This window comes from Phocoena phocoena, chromosome 5 (assembly GCF_963924675.1).
Source record: "Phocoena phocoena chromosome 5, mPhoPho1.1, whole genome shotgun sequence".
In the NCBI taxonomy this organism is placed as follows: domain Eukaryota; kingdom Metazoa; phylum Chordata; class Mammalia; order Artiodactyla; family Phocoenidae; genus Phocoena; species Phocoena phocoena.
The window spans coordinates 65,280,819-65,299,150 of NC_089223.1; the positions used below are offsets into that span (position 1 = coordinate 65,280,819).

The 18,332-nt window shown below is 44.9% G+C and overlaps 1 protein-coding gene across 1 annotated transcript in view; it reads right to left on the reverse strand.

The window, feature by feature from the left end:
* Positions 1-2,052: 2,052 nt before the first annotated feature.
* The window catches only part of PDGFRA (platelet derived growth factor receptor alpha), a 46,271-nt gene continuing 29,991 nt past the window's right edge, over positions 2,053-18,332 (reverse strand). The window contains exons 17-23 of the mRNA XM_065877870.1: positions 16,198-16,313; positions 15,714-15,836; positions 14,660-14,771; positions 13,470-13,569; positions 13,251-13,356; positions 11,766-12,007; positions 2,053-5,454 (exon numbers count right to left, since the gene is read on the reverse strand). Of these exons, the coding sequence (XP_065733942.1) occupies positions 5,307-5,454; positions 11,766-12,007; positions 13,251-13,356; positions 13,470-13,569; positions 14,660-14,771; positions 15,714-15,836; positions 16,198-16,313 (947 nt within the window). The 3' untranslated portion in view covers positions 2,053-5,306. The remainder of the gene's footprint in view (positions 5,455-11,765; positions 12,008-13,250; positions 13,357-13,469; positions 13,570-14,659; positions 14,772-15,713; positions 15,837-16,197; positions 16,314-18,332) is intronic.

Sequence of the window (18,332 nt, forward strand, 5' to 3'; positions counted from 1 at the left end):
GCTGGGGGGAGGGAGGGGCACGGAGTGCGGGGCGGGCCTGCGGCGACAGAGGCCGGCGTGACGTTGCACCAGCCTGAGGTGCGCCGTGCATTCTCCCGGGGAAGTTGTCCCTGGATCCCGGGACCCTGGCAGTGGCGGGCTGCACAGGCTCCCCGGAAGGGGGGTGTTGATAGTGCCCTGTGCTCGCACACAGGCCTCCTGGTGGCGGCAGCAGCAGCCTTAGCGTCCCATGCCCGTCTCTGGGGTCCGCGCTTTTAGCCGCGACTCGCGCCTGTCTCTGGAGCTCCTTTAAGTGGCGCTCTTAATCCCCTCTCCTCGCGCACCAGGAAACAAAGAGGGAAGAAACAGTTTCTTGCCTCTTCGGCAGCTTGAGACTTTTTTCCGGACTCCCTCCCGGCTAGCCGTGGCGCACTAACTCCTTCAGGCTGTGTTCACGCCGCCAACCCCTCCCAGCGCTCCGACCGAAGCCGAGCCTCAGCTCCCAGCCCCGCCCGCCGCGGCGGGTGAGCAGACAAGCCTCTCGGGCTGGTGAGTGCCGGTCAGCACCGATCCTCTGTGCGGGAATCTCTCCGCTTTGCCCCCCGCACCCCTGTGGCTGCGCACTCCTCTGCGGCCCCGAAGCTTCCCACCTCCACCACCCGCCGTCTCCACCCACGAAGGGGCTTCCTAGTGTGTGGAAACCTTTCTTCCTTCACAGCTCCCTCCCACTGGTGTGGGTCCCATCCCTATTCTTTTGTCTCTGTTTTTTCTTTTGCCCTACCCAGGTACGTGGGGAGTTTCTTGCCTTTTGGGAGGTCTGAGGTCTTCTGCCAGCATTCAGTAGGTGTTCTGTAGGAGTTGTTCCACATGCAGATGTAATTCTGATGCATTTGTGGGGAGGAAGGTGATCTCCATATCTTACTCTTCCGCCATCTTGAAGCTCCTCCCTCTTTTTTTTTTTTTTTTTTTTGCGGTACGCGGACCTCTCACTGTTGTGGCCTCTCCCGTTGCGGAGCACAGGCTCCGGACGCGCAGGCTCAGCAGCCATGGCTCACGGGCCCAGCCGCTCTGCGGCATGTGGGATCTTCCCGGACCGGGGCACGAACCCATGTCCCCTGCATCGGGAGGCGGACTCTCAACCACTGTGCCACCAGGGAAGCCCCTCCCTCTATTTTATTTATTTTATTTTATTTATTTTTGGCTGCGTTGGGCCTTTGTTGCTGTGCGCGGGCTTTCTCCAGTTGCAGTGAGCAGGGGGTACTCTTCGTTGCGGTTCACGGGCCTCTCATTGCGGCGGCTTCTCTTGTTGCAGAGCACGGGCTCTAGGCACGCAGGCTTCAGGAGTTGTGGCATACAGGCTCAGTAGTTGTGCTCACGGGCTCTAGAGCGCAGGCTCAGTAGTTGTGGTGCACGGGCTTAGTTGCTCTGCGGCATGTGGGATCTTCCCAGACCGGGGCTCAAACCCGTGTCCCCTGCATTGGCAGGATTCTTAAACACTGCGCCACCAGGGAAGTCCATGAAGTCATTTTAATAGCAAAGGATTGGAAACCATAAATCTATCTACAGGAACGAGAGTGCATAAATTATGGTATATTTACACAATAGGATACTATGCAGCTGATAAAAAATTAGGAAGGTTTACCTATGTATGCTTGTGACAGAGATCTCTAAAAGATAGCACTTAAAGAAAAAAAACACTGTGGACTCTGGTGATAATGATGTGTCAATGTAGGTTCCTCAGTCTTAACAAAGGTACCACTCTGTGGGGGATGGTGATAATGGGAGAGGCGGTGCATGTACGGGGGCGCATGAGGGAAATCTCTGTACCTTTGCTCGATTTTGCTATGAACTTAAAACTGCTCTAAAAAAAATTAAGTCTATTAAAAAGAAAGAACAAAGCACATTATAAAGCATTACATAAAGTACAATCCCATTTAGGTAAAATATAAAGCAAAGTAGAGATGTGTATATATGTATATAAGCAGATGAACAAAAAGGGGGCTGAAAGGATAAAAGAACACACAAAAAAGATGCAGTTCTTCCTCTGGGAAATGGGACAGGGACAGGGAAGAAGATACGGTGAAAAAAGACTTTAACATTTTATTTTACGTACTTGAACAATGTTTGAACCGGGTCCAGAGTAAATGCAGTCTTGTATTCCTTGTGCAGGGGAAAATGCACAAAATGCTACTATAACAAACAATAGACAGGATCAAAGATGAGCTAGGTGCCAGTCATCTTTAAGCCAAATGCTGGTTCTGAGAACAAACGACCTCAAATTATGTTTGAAACTAGAATTTTCTATTGGTTTCATTAAACCCATAATACAGAGTCCTACTAGAATGTCACTAAAGTAAATTAAACAGGGTTGGTTTAGTTTGTGGTTAAACTAAAGACAAAAATGCTAAAACCTTAGCATAATTTAAAATTATATATATATCTCATTTATTGAAATATAAAGATCTTCATTTACACGTTTTAAAACAAAAACATGAACGGGGCAATTTGTAATACAATTGTATCGGTAGACTCTTCCTATCGAGTTAGTTCTCCAACATTCACCACACCACCGTTTTGGGAACATTTACGTATTTTTCTCTTTATTATTTCTAAAATATAAATTTTGGACATTCAAAAGTGCAACAGTTAATGTGCCTGTGGGGAATATCACAGTTAAAAAAATATAAACAAAGGCAGTGATACAGCTTGTCATAAATGTTTTGGCAGTATTCTCCAAGTCTATATAGAAATACATATATACATATTGATGTATAACATCATTTTATCTCACGTCCCTCTTCACAAAAATAGGACCATTTTGTACAGATTGGCAGACCACATTTTAAGGACATCATCAATCGTTTAAAAAGTCACAAATTGTGTTTCTCAGGCCAACTTTGATTGTCTTCATAAAAATAGAAAGCAGGAAGGATTGACAAATTTTCATCTGGGGTCTTTGCAGGAGGCCAGAAAGGAAACAAATCTGTCACACACTGAAAACACTATTTAAGAGAGAGAGGGAAAAAAATGCAGCCACATACAAACTCAGGTGACAGCATTCGTCAGGACTAGATCCTGCTGGTCTGAGAATTCTCATCCAGCCTCATGATGTCATGCAGGACTCAAAGGACATCAAAATGCAAAGCACCAACAGAAGGAGGCTGTACGATAAACAGGGAGCGATAAACAGAGTGCTTGAGCTGTGATCCTAGAAACACAAACGTATTTCAAGTCTAATTGGCTCTACAGAACCTAGTCAGGTTTTCTTTTTAAATTGGCCAATCTGGCTCAGTCTTCACACTTACCATGAAAAAGGTGGGGCTTGCATTGAGATTACACCAGTAGGTAGTCAAGTACCTTGTTATTGCTTCTACATCTTCCAAAGCATCACCTGCCACGAGTACGCACAGTGATTGCAGTAATCACAGCCCATGTTTCATTCATATGGTGTTAGCAATTAAGTGGTATCGCACAGAATGCCAATGAACCCACAACAACCGGTTTGACAATCTGGATGGATGTGACAATCTGTCCTCCCCTCTAACCCCAAAATATCAGTAAAACTTAACAATTTTTTCACCAAAATAGTGACCTGGTCATACAGAGACTTGGTACACTGACTTGCATCATTTTTGTACATGCCTTTTGGCGGGAAACTGGTGGGGAGGGGGTTCAGTTCCCCATGCAGTGAGATCTACTAAACCAAGACTTGGCTTACTCAGTCTCAGCTAAGACTGTGATATTAAATTAATTAATTAATTACCAGATATATGGCGTTAAATGTCACTGACCCAGAGCCAAAGATTCAGATGGAGGCTTCCTACATGGTTGATTTCTATTTCAAATTATTTTTTTTCCCATGGCAACTTCCTGTCATCTGCGCCGGTGTTCCCCAAATCCGGCTGATCAGAACAGCCAGAATGTTTATAAAAATACAGGTCTCTGCTCCCCCAGACCTAATTAATTCAGAATCTCTCAGATGGGGACACAGAATCTCATGATTCTCGTTGCCAGTTACATATGGGGACCGAGGATCCAGGCTATGGCACACACAGCCTTCACTGAACAATGCCTTTATTGTCTCAGAGTTCCAAACTATTTCTCCTGGGGGTAAGGAAGGGGGCTCCTGTTCAGGGCATCCTTCTGACTTTTTCAGGGTTCGCAGAATTAAAAATATCTATGTGTTGAGATCCACCAGAATTATCACCAGGCATGAAAAAAAAATCTCTGCAAATCCAGTCTTTTTGCTGATGACTGCTTTTTCCGCTGGGTAATAATATGAGAAGTCACATTAGGCAGAGACTCATGCCTTAATATTGAGAACATTTAGGATTTAGGGGTTTTGTTTATTTATTCCAAATCGCATTACTTCAAAGGGCAGTTAATTGCTTTTAGTACAATGGATTAGGAAACTATTCAGTACATAGTTAAAAACTCTGACTTGCTGGAAGACACTACTCTTACTTTGTTCTCTATGTTCAACTAAATTTAATCCACTAAAGCTATAACCATATTTTATAGAGAAACATGTTATTTAATATAAATGTCAAAAACTGTCAAACTTGTCACCTACTTAGTAAGGATTTTTTTTAAATTGTGCTTTTTCTGTAGGGAAAACGTGTTACATATTACACATTTAGCGTTACTGATAACAGTAGCATGATTATAAACGTAGATTACAATATGAAAATGAGTTGTCGGGCTTATAAATGACCCAAATCTAATAAACAAAGTTGGTTAATTATTATCTTTTATCTCCTCAACACTAAAAAAAAAAAAAATGTAAAATGCTATAGTACCAGTACCTTTTAAGGTTCAAAAGTGGTTTTGCATGTACTTCATAAGAAAGTCCAACAGCAGCTGATACCAGGTTTCAAGCGTGAAGTACATGGGTGGACTGAGTGGTCTCTCCAGAAGTCCAGAGAAGATAGTTAACACAAATCAAAACACATCCTTGGTTAGAGTTATTTACATAATTACAATGCTGGAGTTTTGCTGCAGTAAAAGTTGTGTACGTTGGAATCTCACCAATGCCCCTGAATCGCAAAGTTTGTCTCCTGTGGCCCGTTATTTCCTTGTCCAGCTACCTCCATACTTCACATGCCAATGAGATGCTACTGAAGCATTGCCAGAGGCCACAACAAAAAAGTTCATTTCAGAATATCCCATTCATTCGTATTTAGAAGGCTCCCTGAGGCCCTTGGCTGGGAACTTCTCTTTACACATCATCCAAGTCCTCCCCTCAAACTTTGCATTGCAGTAAAGTGGTTTTCTTAAAAGGATCCAAGTTGGTTCCAGGAGTGGAAGGTCCCCTCCGAATCTGCCAGTTACAGGAAGCTGTCTTCCACCAGGTCCGAGGAGTCTATGCCAATGTCGTCCATCATGTCGATGTCCTCGATGGTCTCATCCTCTCTCTTGATGAAGGTAGAACTGCTGGAACCTGTCTCAATGGCACTCTCTTCAGAGGTCTGCGAGCTGGAGAGGGGAAAGAATAGAAAAGATCACAGTCAGACCAACTAGACCATGGGGGCATTTCCAAGGTGGCCCCCCAAAGGCAAAGGAGCTCTTTCTGCAACATCCTTTGGCATTCAAACCCAGGCTACCCAGCTGGGCAAGATTTTGCCACCAAGCCAGACGCAGCCCCCATCACACTGCAGTGGGCCTTATGGAAAACCCAGATCCACAGGTCATCTCCACACTTCAGCTTCCCTTCTCTTCTGCCAGATCTTCCATCAAAGTTGCTAACAAGCTATGACAATTTCTGTTTTCCCTACTCAACCCCAGTGGAAGAGAAAAGAAGCAATGCCCGATCAAAAGGCCTGGGGAAGAAAAAGCAGAGGGATGAAATTGGGGCAAAGTGCAGCCGGGTCAGTCACTTGCTAGCCCTGAAAGCTCCTGAACGTCCAAACTGTGATCTCAGGATTTCACCCCACGCCCCAGGAATGCCCTCCTTCCCCTCCTCTTACATCCAATCCCCCCTTGAGTCCTAAAGGCCCAGGTGAAGGCTCTTTACTTACTAGAGTAGCGTCTGAGAAGGGAGTTCTAGAGTCAGACAGCCTTAGATCTGGAATGGTCCACCACTTACCAGCTGTGGGACTTCACACAAGTCCCTTAACCTCCTGAACTTGTTCCCTTGCCTATAAAATAAGGTGACAACAGTGCCTGACAATATTCCAGTTTGTTAGGGAGATTAAATACAGCAGTAAGGCAATAACCATACAGCACTGGGCAGAGTACCTAGCACATAATAAGTGCTCGATAAATGTTAGTTATGATTATTGTTGCTGTTATCCCAACTCTGAATTTGAATAGGGCCCGGATAGTAGATGATATCAAGGAATAGTTGTCAATTTTCTCATGTGTGGTCATGCTATTATGGTTATGTAGGAGGGTCTCCTTATTCTTAGGAGATGTGTGCTGGAATTTCAAACGATTTTGTTTCAGGTGACTTAGCGAGAAAAAAAAAGTATGAGTGTGTGTTTGTGATACACACAACACCTACCATATGTATGTATATTATATATATAATATATAGGTAAAGCAAATGTGATACAGTGTTAACAACAGCTAAATCTAAGTGGTAGATATATTCTTACAATTTTTCTGGACACTTAAAATTTTTCACAAAAATTTTTAGAAAATATTCTCTAGCGTCTCCAGACTGTCACTATTGCCTGTCTTCCCTTCTCTGAACTCTTACTCTCTTACTGTTATCCTGCCCGGTGTTGCTAAATTTTCATGTATCTCTTTTAGCTCCAAGCAGATTATCACCTGCTGATAGGCAGGACCACAGCTTCACCTCCTCATGGCGAGGCTGTAGCACCATGCTACACACACGGCATAGAAACCATACCATCAGCTGGGTGGCCACGTGACAGAGTCTCACACATGCATACCAAAAAAGAGGCTCTCTCCCCTCCTTTCCATATCAGTTTCCAAGCAGAGAACCAAGCCTGGCCAATAGAAGCCCATGGGAAACAGTCTGCTACCCTCCACCGTGGGGCCCCTGTGGCCCAGAGAGCTCTTAGAACCTATGGGGCTACTGGACTGAGTTCCCCTTCATAACCCTCCAGATTGGGCCCTTCCTTAAGACTGAGCTTTTGCTCAGTTCCTAGTCTGTACTCCACCTTCCTTCCCCACTTATACCCTAGTCCTAAAGCCTCACTGTGAATCCTAGTCCACTTGGCTGGTCTTAATAACCATCTAGTCCTGGCAGCCTCTCTCCCCAAGAGGCCAAACCCAGTTCCTGGGACCTTGGCCAATGGCTGGACTGTGGGCACAGAAGAAGCTAGCTTCCACCAAGACTCAGCACCACATCATCCTTGCTGCTCATCAGGCTTCATGGACGGGGGTTCCTAATGCTGATGACTGGGCTTATTTCTGGTTCCCAAGCCACAGTGCTCATCTTGTAGCCCAGGACCTGACTCCTGATAGGCTCTGACCTAGCATCCCCAAGTCCTCTACAGCAAGGCCCTTTCTTTCTCAGGCCCACTCGCCTCCCAAGGCCAAGCATCCCGAGCCTGAGGAGGGTGTTCCACAAGACCACCATGCTCACTCCTGCCTGCCTACACCCAGAGCATCCCAGATCTGGAATCCCCCATCTTTTATGGGCTGAATTGTATCCCACCAAATTCATATGTTGAAGCCCCAACCCCCAATGTGAAAAATGTGGAGACAGGGCCTTTAAGGAGGTAATTAAGGTTAAATGAAGTCATAAGGATGGGGCCCTAGCCCAGTAGGATTGGTGTCCTTATAAGAAGAGACACCAGAGATGCACACACAGAAAAAGCCCATGTGAGGACACAGCAAGAAGGTGGCCATGTGCAAGCCAAGGAGAGAGGCCTTGGGAGAAACCAAACCTGCCAACACCTTGATCTTGAATTTCCAGCTTCCAGAACTGTGAGAAATTCCTGTTGTTTAAGCCCCTTAGTCTGTGGTACTGTGTTAAGGCAGCACAAGCTAAGACACTCACCATCTCAGCCCACCTGTCAGGGCCAGTCTCGCTGACCTAGTGTAATCATTTGGGACATATTTTGTGTGATTCAGAGAAAACCAAATGTATCACCCTTACAGAAGTCCCAGTTTTCTAATACAACAACTACCTACCAACTAGAATTGCTCTCTCTGTGGAATACATGTCAAATTCTGAAGTCCAGGCTTGTGTACCCCTAGAACAGTTCTTGGCACCTTTCTTATGTTATTTATCCCAAAGTGATTTTCTAACTTTATTTAGAAGCAGAACCCTTTTTTACAGTTGAAATATTCAGGGCCCTCAAACACAAAGTAACCAAATGGATGACAGATCTGGGGTATAGTGAGCGCTCCAAGACCCACTGTTCAACCTTCTTCCCACCCCCAAGAAGTTCTACAAAAACTACCCAAAACTTGAAGAAACACTGTTTACTAAAGGAACATAAATACATTTAAAAATTGTTCTGAGCAGAGGATAAATAGAAAGGTAAGTCAGACAGCCCACTTTTCCCCATCTCTAAATCTCATCACAAAAACAAACAAACAAAACCTATATTTTTAAAATTACCTGGTGCATACACATAAACAAGGGCTGTCTATATCTTATACCTAAATTGGTTGAGAGAGGTCACAGTTATAAGCCTCCAAAATAATAATGTCATGTACTTCTGCCTAAATATTCATATGTATTCAACTGAATGAGAAAGAGACAGCAATATCCTGAATGAAGCGAGAAAGAGAGAAACTCATAAGCAACTTGGACCTTGAACCTGGGGCCACTATCACCACCTACCTTCTCCTGCCTCTGTCCAAGGGTTATGCAAAGAGAGCAAGGAAGTGGGGCATGGCCCCTCCCCCTGGACCATACAAACCAATGGTCCTAGTGCTGGCTGTGCATTAGCATCACATTGGTAGTAAATTAACGGGTCTAGGTATGATCACCAGTGGCTGCTCTTGTCACAGAAAGAGACAACGGTACAGCATGTACCTCCTGTACACAGCATCATCTTTGAAGCACACTTACCAAAAACCTACTGAGTCAGATCAAGCCTCTAGACTAACTACCAATTTCCAACAAATATAGGAGACAGAAGCATATGATAAAACTCACAACAGTAATGCAAGCAGCAAAATTCTGAATGTGGGAACTCTACAGGCAAATGCTCTGATATTTACACAAACAATATGCAAGGGGGCTAAAAGAGGCAGAACGAACTTGTAGAGCTCTATCAACCAAAGTCAATGTGTGACCCTTATTTGGGTCTTGAACAGAACAAACTAAATGTAAAATAATATTTATGAGAGAATCAAGGAAATTTGAACACTGACTGGAAATCTGATGCTTTTAACTATTTATTGTCCATTTGGGGGGTGAAATAATGGTACTGCAGTTATTTTTAATAACTATAGTTATTTTTTAAAATAGAGCCCTTATCTTTTTGAGATGTATGCTGAAATATTATGGATGAAATGATATGATGTCTAGGATCTGCTTCAAAATAATCCAGAGGGAAGTGGTAGAGGAGGAGTAGATATGGCTATGCAAGCAGACAGGTCATGAGTTCATCAACACTGAAGTTGAGTGGTGGGTACCTGACAGTTCACTACACTGTTTGAATTATGCACGTTAGAAATCTTCCATAATACAAAGTTAGAAAGAAAGAAAGAACAAATCAGCCAGAGACTGCTTGTGCCTCACTCCCAGAGATTATCATTTGGTGGCCTGGGTGAGGCTTGTATAGCAGTAGTTATCAAATCTCCCCAGGTGGTTCCAACTTGCAGCCAGGGTTTAAAACCGCTGATGGGGACTTCCCTGGTGGCGCAGTGGTTAAGAATCCGCCTGCCAATGCTGGGAACGTGGGTTTGAGCCCTGGGTGGGGAAGATCCCACGTGCCGCAGAGCAGCTAAGCCCGTGTGCCACAACTGCTGAAACCCGCACGCCTAGAACCCGTGCTCCGCAACAAGAGAAGCCACCGCAATGAGAAGCCCACGCACCACAATGAAGAGTAGCCCCCGCTCTCCACAATTAGAGAAATCCCAGGTGCACCAACAAAGACCCAACGTAGCATGAATGAATGAATGAATAAATGAAACCACCGATGTAGCGTCAAATAGCCCAGTACAGCCCGCCTCTCAACTTTCTCCTCGGTCTGAATTAAGAAACTAAATAAGAACACAGCAAGAAGGATTTCTCTGGTGGTCCAGTGGTTAAGACTCCAAGCTTCCACTGCAGGGGATGTGGGTTAGATCCCTGGTCGGGGAACTAAGATCCCACAAGATCCCACCCACATGCTGTGGGGCCAAAAAAGAAAAGAAAAAATCAGCAAGAGAGGCTTATATTATTTCAGTAATCATAGTTGCTGTGTCAGTTTGATCAAATTACTTGAGGACTTAGGTCAAAGGTTCTCCATCAGGGAAACATGTCCCTTCCTGCCCCAGACCTCCACCAGCTCCAGGGAGCAAATATAGGCAGTACACTCTTTGACATTGGTCTAAGCAACATTTTTGGACCTGTCTCCTCAGCGAAGGGCAACAACAACAAAAATAAACAAATGGGACCTGATCAAACCTTTTGCACAGTAAAGGAAACCAATAACAAAATGAAAAGGGAACCTACTGAATGAGAGAAGCTATTTGCAAACAATACGTCTGATAAGGGATTAATAACCAAAATACATAAAGAACTCATACAACTCAAAATCAAAAAACCCCAAACAATCCAATTAAAAATTGGGCAGAGGACCTGAATAGGCATTTTTCCAAAGGAGGCGTACAGATGGTCAACAGGCACATGAAAAGATGCTCAACATCACTAATCATCATGGAAATGAAAATCAAAACCACAATGAGGTATCATCTCATGCCTGTCAGAATGGCCATCATCAAAAAGACAAGAAATAACAAGTGGTGGTGAGGATGTGGAAAAAAGAAAACCCTAGTACATTGTTAGTGGGAATGTAAATTGGTGCAACCACTATGGAAAACAACATGGAGGTTCCTCAAAAAATTAAAAATAGAATTACCATACGACGCGGCAGTTCCACTTCTCGGTATTTATCCAAAGAAGATGAAAACGCTAATTCAGAAAGATACGTGCACCCCAGTGTTCTTAGCAGCATTATTTACAATAGCCATGATATGGAAGCAACCTAAGTGCCCATCAACCGACGAATGGATAAGGAAGATACGGTATATATACACAACGAAATACTCAGCCATAAAAAAGAATGAAATCTTGCCATTTGTGACAACGTGAATGGACCTGGAGGGTGTTATACTTAGTGAAATGAGTCAGAGACAGATACTGTATGTTTTCATGTATATGTGGAAACTAAAAAAACAAAACAAATTAACAAACAAAACAAAAACAGACTCACAGAGAACAAACTAGTGGTTACCAGAGGGGAGAGGGGCAAAGTAGGTGAATGGGATTAAAAGGTACAAACTACCAGTTATAAAATAAATAAATCACAGGGATGTAATATACAGCACATATAGGGAAATAATCTATAATTTATAATAACTTTATATGGTGTATAATCTATAAAAATATCAAACTACTATGTTGTACACTTGACACTAACATAATATTGTAAGCCAACTATATCTGAGCAAACTAAAAAAAAAAAATTTAAAGAATCATCTGGGAAGCATTTTCAAAACTAAACAGACCCCTGGGGGTTCTGCCACTGGCTCCCCCAGGACAGATTCAGCACCAGGAGGGCCTCACAATGGGGCAATGGCTCCTCCCCTTCAGGTGCACTGGGGGAGGGGAGGGGAGAGAGCTCGGCGGGAAGCTGAGGTCTCGTGTCTACCTGTGTCTGTTCCTTTTGCCCAGGTCTTCCTCTTCAGGAACAGGGTCAATGTCAGGCAGAGGGATGATGTAGCCACTGTCTGCGCTCAGCCTCTGCTCGTCAAGGCCACCCTCCCAGTCCTTCAGCTTGTCCTCCTCGTTTTTGTAGGTGACGCCAATGTACGCATTGTCGGAGTCCACGCGCATACGTGCCACGGCGGGATGGTCACTCTTCAGGAAGTCCAGGTGGATCTTTTCATAACTCTGCAAATGTTCATTTCACATAGTTACTCAAGGGTTACCGATAGAACTGCAAAAAAGGACACAGATGCTCAGAGCTTACTATTTTTTAACTGTTGACAACTGAAGGAGAGTCAGGTGTTAACTGTTCCCCAGAGATGTGTAACATGAAGAAAGGGCCACCCGTGGCAGAGATCTCCTGCTGGTAGGTCTTGAGATACCAAGAACCCCTTCTCAGTCAGTAGCTACAACTGTGTCCCCAAACGCACACACTCCCTTCTCTGGGACTAGCATGGACCCTTCTGGTCCGCATCACACAGCCTCTCCAGGGCTTGGATGGGTCCCAATAAGAGGTGAACAGGGCTTCCACTGGGAGCACCACACCAGAAGTCTTCCTAATCCCCAAACACTGGAGAAATGTAATTCAAAACTTAGGGACCATCGATCTAAAAAAGACCCCATTTTCAACAATAGTTCCAGTCTGTTCCCATCAACACAATTTCACCAACCAGAGTGTCTCTGACTTTCCTATCGTTAATTTCCTTCCTTCCTTCTGCCTCACTTATGGCAGTTGTAAGGGGCAGTGAGATAATCGAGAAACAAAAGTATTTAACTTCCAGTTCAGCTAACACTGCTCTTCCTCGAGAAGAAGGAAGAGAAGCAATAAGTATGGAAAACCTACATGGTGACTGAATCTAAGAAACTGAGTTTGTTACACAAGTGTGTCTGGGTTTCCTTCTCAGCATCTCAGCAAAAATTTGTTGCATTCATTACTGTATCCTGCTTGGTTCCATGAAATTACATTTGTTCCTTTGAACAATGCTTCCTATTCCACAAAAAAACCAGCTGGAGCCACAGATAACAGCTGAGGTTGTTCCTTCCAGTCGGCTGGTAAAAGCCAATTTCGCATGGATTTAAGTGCATTCAAATTAGCGATTTAATGGCTGTGGATGCTCTGAGACTTCTAACTGCACAGAGGCTTCAGATACTCAAACATATGGAGAATGAAGTGCTTACAGGTGTTGCACACTCAGGATGAAAGGGAGCCGTGCAGGAAGAGGAGGGTTTCTACTCATCATTGCTACCAAGGGCCCAGGGAGCACTCCCTGAAGCCCCGGCCACTGGATCACACAATCTTTTTCCTCCTTTGAAAATGCTCCTTTAACGTGGTGTTGAACAGTACTGCTTTCCTGTGCAATGACCAGCTGCTGTCTCCTCCCTTTGCCCATTCCTTTCCACTCACCCATCTTAAGAGGCTCAGACAAACCTTTTTATATTGTCCGGGCAGCAGATTCTCCACAATCTCACTCAGGTGGTAAAAGGAGGGTCTCTTCTCTGGCTCACTGTTCCAGCACTTCACCATGATCTCATAGCTGGAGAAGCACAGGACTCACAGTGGGCACAGGGAGGAACGTCAGGGCACCCCCTACCCCCATAGACCCACCGGGCATGAACACAGGCCCACGGGATAGCAAGGGGGGCTCACACTTCACTGGTGGCGTGGTCAGGCTTGGCCATCCGGTACCCACTCTTGATCTTATTGTAGAAAGTAGAATCCACCATCATGCCAGGGTAGGGTGTACCACCTGAGGACCCAAGAAGAAAATGACCAGGACTGACGAGTGTGTGGTACACTGTTGGAACACTTGGCACCTTTAGAAAATGTTTGGGGATCCCCGCCTTGAAGTAGCGGTTCTTCCAAAGAAATTAAGTGTTACCATCTGCTTGATTTCACAGCCTTGCCCAGTGGAAAGTCATTTCCATCAGAAATGTTCACATAATTAAGGCAGCAGTCTTGAAATGTCTAGATAATTCTCTATTTGTCACAGAATACGAGACTCAGTTAAGCCACACACTTGGGTGACCCACAGTGACATCTATGGAGGGATGAACTAGGGTCGAAAAAGGAGAACAGGCAGGGAAAGCCCTTTACTGTCACATCAGGACAATAGTGGATTCATGAAACATTTCCCATTTTTGTGGCCAAGGCCAGGTCAAGTTTAGTTTCCTTCCAAAACTACTCCAGGACTCCTCTGTTCTCCGAGCTTCCATTACAATTTTAAATCAGGACCACACAGCTTATCATTAAATGTGTAAGTTTCATCTCCCCAGGAGAACTATCTGGAAGTCAGGGGCGTGAATCACCCCGTCGCAGGGCCCTCACCTGGTAGCTCGGGGCACCTATGTTCTTCAGTAACCGGTACCTGACTTACTGAATGACTAGAAGGTTTCTCTCCTCCAGAATGATGACCAGGAAGGGAGTCACCATTCCCCTTCCCTCACTGCACTGCTTTCACTGAGTGTCCATCACCATGAGGTGAGGGAGGGCGAATCCCCACTGGTGAACCCACTTAACCCAAAGTCCAAGGTGAAGAAGCAGCGGGTGAGTGAATGTCATCAGGAGGATTTCCAGTAGGAGACAGTCCCTCTGATGTAGCTCAGAGGAGAAGGGGGGCAAAGGCCAGGGGTGAGGGCACAGTTCCCCAAGACCCCTTCTCGGTCTGCTCGGAAACACACTAGCCGTCGTAAGTGCACAACATGTGAATCGGCTGCAGTGCACCTGACCCACACTAGGTATCTTAACATTGTTTACATCCTGGAGCTTGGAAAACACAGCATCTCCCTTCCAGTGTTGTTCCAGAACAACCCAAACAAGCAGAGATGTCAGGCCCATACCGAGGGAAAAGATCTCCCAGAGCAGAATGCCGTAAGACCAGACGTCGCTCAGTGTGGTGTAGAGGTTGTCGAAGATGCTCTCAGGAGCCATCCACTTCACCGGGAGAAAGGTCTGCAGGGAAGCGGGGAGGACGTTAAACCCAGCATATGCAGCTGTGATCTACAGCAGCAGGAATAGAAAGGGGCCCTCTCTGGGCTAATAGCTTACACTGGCAACCTTGCCCCACAGGAGTGTCTCTTTAGTTCACTTCTGTACTCTCGGCACTCAGAAGAGTGCCTGCCACCTAGTGGGTGCTCAATACGTATCTAATGAATGATGGATGGTCACCGCTGCCTCTTACACCCTTCCAAGGAATAACATGCCAAGATACTTAATCCTGAATTTCTACCCCAAAAGCGTGAGCCCTGAATGGACCTGTCCCCTATTTTCAGGTCTTCCTAGGAACAAAATTAAGACCAGACCTAGTGACCCGAGAGCCAATTACATCTTTGAACTATAAGAAATAGTGGGGAGAAGTTTCAAGTGTAGGACAGAACGACTGTCTTTAAGGAAACTGTGCCTCTAAGATGTATTAACTCAAATGGTTTTAACATTTTAGGGGTCGTAGACACCATTTGAAAATTTGATAAAAGAGGTGCTCTCCTTGGAAATAAATGCACAAGTTATGTATTAATGACTAACACTTACGGGCTGCTTTGTACGTGCCAGGCACTGTCCCAATAATTTCACATGAATCCAGTGATCTAATACTCCGCAGCGACTCAGGAGACAGGTACTAATGTCACTTCCCTGATACAGACGGGGAAACCGAGGTACAGAGTGGCCAAGTAACTTGCCCCAAGTTCCCACACTAGTAGGTGCTGGAGATGGTGCTCACACCCAGGGAGTCTGTCTGTAGAGCCTGTGCTTTTCGTACTGACCCCTGGAGCCCGTTCATGAATGTCATGGACTCCGTGTTAAAAATCTGGGGCACTGAATGGCTGGAAGCAACACCTGCTTTCAGAGATGCAAGTGAGGGAGGGCGAGCACGCCAAACAAGGTGAGAGCACGTACGCTGCCTTTTGACACGTAGTTCGAATCATGCATGATGTCTCTGGCCAGGCCAAAGTCACAGATCTTCACGATTTTCCCTTGCGCCAGGAGGACATTGCGAGCGGCCAGGTCCCGGTGGACACACTGCGCAGAAAGGGAAGAAATGACGGGGAGTGTCAGTCCACCTGCGCTAGACAGCATCACCCCTGCAAGACTGGCCACTTCACGGGGGCGCTTGGAGCTGCCTGGCACACAGCCTCAGGGAGGCTGTCCTGGCATAAAGAGCTCCCCTCTCTCAGGCTCTCATCCCAGTCCCTCCCGAGAGGGACAACGCTCTGGAGAAAAGTAGACACCTGATCCTGTTGGATGCCCCGCTCTGCTTTGGGGATGAGGAAGAGAGAAGCAGCCATCGCTACAGGCTTCTCCACGATCTCCCTTCCATGCTCACCTTGCTCAGATCTGTGGCCTGGGTCTAAAGAAGTCTCTGTCCCCCGAATACACTTACATTTTTTGAAGCCAAAAACTCCATTCCTCGGGCAACTTGATAGGTAAAGCTCAACAAATCCAACAAAGTAAGGCCTTCTGAGTTATCATCCGAAAGGAGGTTTTTGACTTCTGAGTCTGCAGGAAAGGAATTAAGTGTGTTGGTGCTGGCGGACAGCATGAAACATCACGCACCTTGATACTCCCGAAGGGCTGGGCCACTCGGCAGACTGCGGAGGCTTGTCCAAAGAACACACTTAAGATCATTTTGTTATAGTTTCTAAACCTCACAGGGGGGTGTGTAAAATATGCAAAAGTGCTCTCTTTAAAGAGAAGTACATCTGTAGAAACATATACCTGGTTTAAGTATATATATATAAGTATATATGATTCCATAAGGACCAGTATCGTGGGTTCTCACACATACTTTGTTGTTTGCCTCCCAAATTTCTTTTTTCAATCTTAGTTAGCAAATCACCTCAGCCACTTTAAACACACACACACACACACACACACACACACACACACACACACACACGCAAATCTTCCGTGAGGAATGTACACGAGGGCTCTTTGAAAAAGCAGCTTCTAGGAATTGCTTTTTTTTTCTTTCTAAAGCCACCTTCATAGTACTTGGCTTACTTTGTGAATAAAATTAGCCACCAGTCCAACTAGAGGTAGCGATCTTAAAGGTCAGTGCCAAAGACTTTGCGCGTAGTTCCCTTTCTTTGTAACTTGTCCACTTTCCCCAGTTGGTCCCCTCTGGAAGGGTCCCAGGGTTTTCGAGGAAGGAGGCAATCTAGGCCAGCAGTTCTCAGCACTTTTTGAAAAGGTTCAGGCATGTGAAGAGTAGCTGCAGCCCTTCACGTTTTTCCAGCCAGAAAGCAATGGTCTGCCTGCCAACTGGGCCTGGGTTGAGCATGAATCAGGTTCCCCTGACATCTAGAGCCACGTCCAGCCTGGGAAGCAACGTAAACTATTTTTAACAATCCAGGAGGGGAGAGGAAGGACTGGTTCCGACAAGTCTCACTGGCTAATCTTTTAAAAGGGCTTGGAAGTTTACCCAGTTGGCAATGAGATGTGAATGGACCTTGGAGCTGCAGGAGTGGAAAATATTATTCTGTACTGCGCTTTGCAGAACAAGCACATTCTTTTTTTAATGACTGTACCTTTCACTTAAGAACCCTGAAAGCATCCAGAGTACATTAATGATTTTCAAGACAATTTCCATGACAGCTCAACACCTTTTTGCAGGGACCAACGGGAGGTCTCAGTAATACAAGATTATGGAACAAGGCATCATCAGATCTATCTAGCGGCCTCCTCCCCACGCCAAGCCTGTGATGAGAGTAGAAGCCTGGAAGGACCACCCCCCAGCAGATGTGGGGTGGTCCATCTGCTATGGGCATCAGCTAGGCTCCCTGGAGTTTACAGATCAGTTCAACCCTGCCACATGTTCATCTGCTTTGAAAACAAACGGATCTTCCTTCAAACGACATTCAGTAGAAAAACCCAACACCCTTGTCAGAAAATATAACCTCAAATTGTCCACTTTCCAGTTTCTAACACAAACTGGATATTAGCAAAGCTAAAAACAAGGGCTATTGGACTCACAGATATTAGAGATTTATATAATTCAATTTAAAAAATATATTAGGAACCAATATAAGATTGCCAGCTTTTAATTGTTCCAAGTAAGGGTACTGAGAGAAAACATCAACTACCACCATACTTTCATTTGAAGAAGAAAAAAAAACAGTCATGCTAACACCAAAAAATGCATATCACTATGTCAGAATAAACAATTCTTTAAAATGACTACATTTTATAATGTACATTACAGGGATATAATGTACAACATGATCGATATAATTAACACTGCTGGATATTATATATGAAAGTTAAGAGAGTAAATACTAAGAATTCTCATCACAAGGAAAACTTTTTCTTTTATTTTGCATCTGTGTGAGATGATGGATGTTCACTACACTCACTGTGGTGATCATTTCACGACGTTTGTAAGTCAAATCATTATGCTGTACACCTTAAACTTACCACAGTCCTGTATCTCAATTATATCTCAATAAAACTGGACAGAAAGATAAAATTAATAAAATAAAATAATTACATTTAAAGTCTGAAAAATTTATTACATTA